The sequence below is a fragment of the Camellia sinensis genome, chromosome 14 (genome assembly GCF_055761805.1).
Source record: "Camellia sinensis isolate YWXY chromosome 14, ASM5576180v1, whole genome shotgun sequence".
In the NCBI taxonomy this organism is placed as follows: domain Eukaryota; kingdom Viridiplantae; phylum Streptophyta; class Magnoliopsida; order Ericales; family Theaceae; genus Camellia; species Camellia sinensis.
Window position 1 is genome coordinate 40,077,989 of NC_138974.1, and position 6,293 is coordinate 40,084,281.

Genomic DNA, 6,293 nt, shown 5'->3' on the forward strand with positions numbered 1-6,293 from the left:
GTTCCAATTCAAAATTTCTAGCAAAATTATGTTATGTGTCGCCACTTCTATTTCAAGATTTGTGGTGTAGTCTAAATTCAAGAAAATCTATGATCATAGCATTGATTAGGTAAAAATGAGAATTAAAACAATAGTAGAAATATATAGATCTTATAAAAAAAGGGAAAATGTTATTGAACTACAAAAGCGAAGCATGATAGCATATTATAGTAGCAGTGTAATAGTAGTGGATATGGAGCTAGATCACAAAATATTTGAAATTTCACAACAAACTAACCTGTAGTATCTGCTTTCGGAAAAGCTTTTTTTTTCAAACAACTTCTAGCTTTCTTGCTTGCTTAAACACTTGTGCTCAAGGACGAAACCATTTGGATCACTGCAAGAAATTCAGTTTTTAGTGGCGTTTAAAAAACGCCGCTAAAAATGTTAAAAACGCCGCCAATTCTTTTTGTGACGTTTAGCACCAAACGCCGAGGACGCGGCCGTCGCTATAGCTTTATGGCGTTTTAAAAACGTCATGATATTAGTATAGGCGGCGTTTTTAAAAACGCCGCCAAATGTCCTCCTAAACACAACCTGACGTCACTGACGATATTTAGCGACGTTTTTAAAAAAACGCCGTTATATCTTTTTAAAACAAATATGACTGTTAGTATTTATGGTTTAAGAGGCGTTTGTAGAAACGCCGTCATATCCTTTTTTTTTTTTTTTTTTTTTGGGAAATTGTACTAATTTTATCCAAATTATTTGAGAGCAAAATAGTTTGAAACACATAAAATGAATAAACGTAAAAGGTATGTCCACAATATAATATCCAAATGTGTTAAAGAGAGGGAGGTCTGGAATTGATGGGGAAAAGAAATATATTCCACTAAAATTGATTAGGTAAAAGAGAGTCTAATATGCTTGAAAAAAATGTGAAAAATACAAAATGGAAATAGATGGATGCAAGAATATCTACTAAACAAGCGGTGGTAATAGGACGAGTCACTCAATCTTTCATGAACAAGGTGAACCCCAAAGTCAACAGCATCGGCGAGCGATCAATTGTGTAACCATTCCAATTCAAATTCCTCTTATTTGGCGTGTGTTATAAGACTTGCAGTTGGGGCATTTCTGAGCTACTATGTGAAACTGCACTTCTGATTTGGTTCCACAGTCATTACAGAGGATCCGGACCTGTAACACCAAATTCACATTAGTAAATCTCCTCCTGCAAAATATCCAATGAATTTTGAGAGAGAGAGAGAGAGAGAGAGAGAGAGAGACTGCAAAATATCCAATGAATTTTGAGAGAGAGTGAGAGAGAGAGAGATTGACCATCTTGTTTTGGTAAGGTTTGGGCATGGGTGTAGCCGCAATCTCCATGTCAAATTTCTCCCATACCTTCGACATATCACAGACTGACTTGGAGCAGATAGGACATGCATACCCATTCAATAACCAAGTAAATTAATACATACAAAAAAATATATATATTTCTCAAAACCATTTACCCGAGAATTACAAAAAAATATATTTCTCAAAACCATTTACCCGAGATTGGGTTTCAAGGTGCTGCGAGGGTGGAGGACGGTGGCATGAGGGTGGGGGAGGGGGCTGGGTCACGGTGGTGGAGGCTAGGAAAGGCGCTGTGAATCTGTGATGTGTTGAGGGTTAGGGTTTGGAGGTGGTGGCAACTAATGGCTAGGGTTAGGTTTTAAGGTTAAAGAAGTGAGGGTATTCTTGACGTGATAAGTTGTGTACTGAGCAAAAAGTCAAGTTTCAAAATCAATTAGTGTGTACATTGAGAGATGATGTGCACAGAGTGTTTTCCGTGTGGAAATAGAAGCTAATAAAATTTTAGGGTTCATACTAACTCATAATTGTGCACAAATCCTCTAATGCTGAGAAAGATTATAGTCCAATGTACCAGCAACAAAACAGATAATTACAAAATTGGTAACTTACCAATGCCAACAATCTGTTATTATCTCTGCAACCATTGGATCAATCTCCTTTGTAATGTCAAGGTGTCTATTTTGAAATCCAACAGCTCCAACAACCTGCATTGAGTTCATCCCAGTCCATGGCACACGTAAAGTTGCCAACTCCCACAATATCACGCCAAAGCTGTACACATCGGACCTGCAAACCAGTCCGCAATTATTTTATCAGCAAGACTTGAATGAAACATTAAAAAATGAATTAAACTCTCTAGCATGGCTTACAAGTCTAACACAAAAAATAAACCTACTTCTCATTGGATGGTTCATTTTTCAAAACCTCAGGGGCCATCCATTCCGCCTGCAGTTCAATGGCACAGCTTCAGCATAATTGATATAATATAACATTCTATCCTGACATCAATTACCGTTCCAGCAGTAGATTTTGAAGACAGGAAAGTATTGTGCTTCATTCGTGATAAGCCAAAATCACAAACCTGTAGAGACAACAATAAATTAGAGAAGTTTCAGAAAAACATCCTTAAGCATGAAAAAGTCTAGATCTTAGTAAAAGAGACGAAGTCCATGGTGAGTCACGGCATTGTTAACTACGCATTTTCTAGATTACATTAAATACAGCAACAATTGGATAATCAAGGAAGGAATGGGAGATTTCAAATGCCAAGTTCTAATTTCAGCAAACCTTAACAACCCAGTTTTTATCAACAAGAAGGTTTGGAGTCTTTAGTGCTTGTCCAAAGCAACCTATAAGAAATGAGACTTGCAGAAAAACACACGTGAAATGAAGGTAGACCATATCAAGCATAATGGAAAAACAAATGACTTGTAAATTACATTATCAAACTAATGTATTGTTTGTGGCTTGCCAGTTTTCTACTGCTTGACTATTTCAGAACATGAATAGTAGAACTTCAAACATAAGAAAGAGGCGAGGGAGGAATATTGGAGCCTGTTTAACTTAGACAAACTCTGGCAACTTTAAGGTTTAGGGTGCTTATGTCAATTAGGATTGCAATTCAAAGAGCAAAACTGTGCAAAGAGCATGTTGGAAGCCCCAGCAGATGGAGACGTGGAGAAGAGGGACATAAAATTTGACCTGATACAAAAATAATATAGTATACCAGTACCACTTAAGTGATAAAAAAATAAATAAATAATTAGTTAAAAGAAAAACACGTAGCAAACATTTACTCAATTTTAGATGTCTCAAAACTAGAAGTCCCAAATAAATTTTCAAAATATGACTTTCTTGGATTGAACAATGACAAAAGTTAACATTCTAATAAAAGCATGAAACTTATGAAATTGTAGGGGTGAGAATTTTTAACATGACACGAATCAGACACCAAGTTGGAAGGTTAGGGTTGACTATTTATCAACACAAACTTGAAAGCAACTTGACACAAAAACACAAAAAAATAAAAAGGTCAGTTAGTGTCAAACCAACACAACTCAAATTTCAAGATAAATACATGTTTCAAGATAAAGGCCTTGCAGCTGTGAGGAGGCATACTACGCCTCTGCCCTAAGAGAGCAGCCAGATTGTTGAGGTTGCTTTCAGATGCCTATCCACTTTTGCTTCTCTTCATCTGTAGGGTAATTCATCAACAAAGATTAAATCTTATTTCCTTCTCAAATGTGATGAACTTGGTCTTTTGTGATCTTCAAGGCAGTCAATTGCAGGTAGATCCTCATATAACATTTAGTTCCAAAAAAAATTATAAAGGGGTTAGGTGCAAATTTTAAAACAAATAAGATAAAACAACACCAAACAATAACCACCAAACAATAAAATGATTCTGCACATCCAAACACAACCTTAAATTTTTACTGGGCTGCTGCTGGTGGACTGATAGCCCTTTGAAGAAACTTACCTATTTAGCCTTCTGGTGTGGCGTTTGAGATCCATGTAGGTTCCCCTAGAATGGATGCTACAAGTAGAGACGAGAGAATGAACTCACTCAATAGTCAATCCAAAATAAAATGTCTTAACTCGATGAGGAATATAGATTTAATCTCTCAAATTTCCAAATCATCTGATCTAGCACTGGCCAGCTACTAACTGTAAGCTTATCGGATTCCAAATAAACTCACAAACTAGATAAATTCAGTTTGATAGGTGACCTGAAAAATAAATTGAAGTGCAAGTTAATGTTTTTTGTTTCAAAAGTGTATACAAAATAGACCTGATAAGGCTTTTTGGGCACGACATCAGCATCACCTTTCTCATCAAAATCCCTAGCCTTTCTCTTTGCCTTACCTTCGCAGTCTGCTGCTAAATGACCCAATCTTGTTGTCCAGCGGTAAATACAACCTGACAAGTAAATTGTGTAAACAGACTCAGAAAATCAAACCAAACATGGCATTTATTTCTCATTTCCATACCTAACCATTTTCCCAACTTAAACAATCGTGCAAATTTGAACCAAAAATGTTAGTCAAGAGTCTTCAAAAAAAATGAATTATTTTATCGTAATACACTAACCTCCCTGAGTATTGCAAAATGGACTTCATGGGTAGCCAAAGCCAACATGATTAAATCAGCATCCTGTTATGTGGCAACATGTTAAAATTCCAATAAGAACATTGCAATAACACTAAAGAACAGCAAAACAGAAAGAAATTTATAATAGATTCACAGATAGGATAGAGAAGACGTACCAAACCATACAAGCAATGGCTTGCCTGCTCGCTCAGGCCTGAAGCTTGAAATGTATTTCCTAAAAATTTGCAAAAAGCAACCATTTAAACCCTAGAGCCCATAGAAGCAACCTTGAGGTTAGCACACAAACCAAACAAGGTACTATGCAGTATCACCAATGAACTGACTTGTTAACTCAAATAGAAGCTACATTCAGATTCTTATGTCACTCTTACAAAAGAACAGCTTAAATTATGATAACAAGGCAATTCCATGAAATTTAGTACTCTCTCATTCTCCCAAAGGATATACAGGATAAAAGAGCAAGTAAGCACAAAGAAAAGTCACAAAACCATCAAGAATGTTGCACTAAGAAAGGAAACAAAATAATGATAACAAAGTAAAGAATTGTGCTGGTTCACAGCCCAAATTAACCACAAAATATATCTCTCGCACTGTTCAAAAGTAAGTCATAAATATATTAGGCAGCAAAAAATACATACAGCATCAAATAAAAGAAGAGGGGGGGTTTGTGTGAGGAAATTTAAAGAAAAGAGAAGAAAAAAGCCTGGATTAAAAGCAAACCATCCAGTAGCATCACGATGATCATAATTCTTTACAGTGTCCTCCAGCTCGAGAGCTTCCATCACAAAATTCATATATTCACTACAAACCCAATAATAAAAAAAACAGTCCTTGGTCCTGTGTGAACATCAAAGTAAAAACCATCCAGTAGCAAACCTCATTCAAATCACGGGCCATGTCTTTCAATTTATCCAAACCTTCTGATATCACTTCCAATCCTTGGTCCTGTGTGAACATCAAAGTAAAAAACAGTTAGATGCTTCATTGTCGACCTGTAGGGTGTGAAAATACACCATTAATAATTTAAGAATACTTGGTTACATAACAAAAAAGGTCAGTTACAAACAAAAAAAGGTCAGTTACAAACTTGAGACCCTAATGTGCAGCCCATTTGGTGCTTCAACTCTTGGAAATTTCATTAGCTTATCTCCCCCCTTCATATTGAACCACTCTAGCTGGCATTCCGAGACAAGTGTCGTCACTGTCCTCCCGTCTCATTGTAATCTTAATCTGATACCATCTACAATGCACATAAAATTAAAAAATAAGAAAGAAATGATCAAATAGAAAGAGAAATGGATATAATAGAAGAAGAAGAAGTAATAGAAGCATACATACCCTTGTTGGAAGAGGTTGAGATTATGAAAGCGATGAATTAAGAAATATATATAGCCTTACCATTTTGATTGGTTCTGTGCAACTATATGTGTAGCCATCTTGCTCCATGGAAGATCCCACCATCCATCCATATTGCCATCATAATGGAATAATATAATTGTAAAATTCTTTGAAAGAAACTGAATTCACAAAAATTAGGCAAATAACGTCCACATAATGACATGTCCAATGTCTACGAACTATTATAGCTTTGAATAACAAGCATTAATAGACAACTATACCTTTTGAACAATAACATCAACATTACTCTTTTGTTTAATACCAACTGGAATTGCTAGTAAGTTATGAGAGCTTGAAACATCAACCTGATAATCTGTGATAATGCTGCAAAGTACAGAAATACTTTGTAAAATCTGTGTCTGGAAAAAAAAAAAGTTTTCAATCTGTATTTTTTTGGTTTTGAGTGAATTTTTTTAATATTTTAATCATTTTTTAAAAAACTT

General features: G+C 35.6%; 1 protein-coding gene and 2 long non-coding RNA genes across 3 annotated transcripts; all 3 read right to left on the reverse strand.

Annotated features, from left to right (window-relative positions):
* Nucleotides 1-821: 821 nt before the first annotated feature.
* On the reverse strand, nt 822-1,464 carry LOC145807443 (uncharacterized). Its single transcript, XR_014350539.1, has 2 exons — nt 1,321-1,464; nt 822-1,179 (listed from the first exon to the last, which is right to left on the reverse strand). It is a non-coding gene; the product is annotated as an uncharacterized LOC145807443 (long non-coding RNA).
* Nucleotides 1,465-1,946: 482 nt separating this feature from the next.
* On the reverse strand, nt 1,947-2,742 carry LOC145806929 (serine/threonine-protein kinase EDR1-like). Its single transcript, XM_082904790.1, has 4 exons — nt 2,629-2,742; nt 2,354-2,422; nt 2,237-2,286; nt 1,947-2,127 (listed from the first exon to the last, which is right to left on the reverse strand). The coding sequence occupies exons 1-4, from the start codon at nt 2,740-2,742 to the stop codon at nt 1,947-1,949; spliced, it is 414 nt and encodes a 137-aa protein (XP_082760916.1).
* Nucleotides 2,743-4,631: 1,889 nt separating this feature from the next.
* On the reverse strand, nt 4,632-6,091 carry LOC145807673 (uncharacterized). The gene is made up of 3 exons (XR_014350945.1): nt 5,540-6,091; nt 5,173-5,397; nt 4,632-4,666 (listed from the first exon to the last, which is right to left on the reverse strand). It is a non-coding gene; the product is annotated as an uncharacterized LOC145807673 (long non-coding RNA).
* Between the last annotated feature and the right edge of the window lie 202 nt (nt 6,092-6,293).

Coding starts and splice junctions, on each gene's coding strand:
- LOC145806929 (XM_082904790.1), bottom strand. CDS start 2,742: ATGGTCTACCTTCATTTCACGTGTGTTTTTCTGCAAGTCTCATTTCTT. Junction 2,423..2,628: donor ATAAAAACTGGGTTGTTAAG/GTTTGCTGAAAT, acceptor TTGTCTCTACAG/GTTTGTGATTTTGGCTTATC. Junction 2,287..2,353: donor CAAAATCTACTGCTGGAACG/GTAATTGATGTC, acceptor ATTGAACTGCAG/GCGGAATGGATGGCCCCTGA.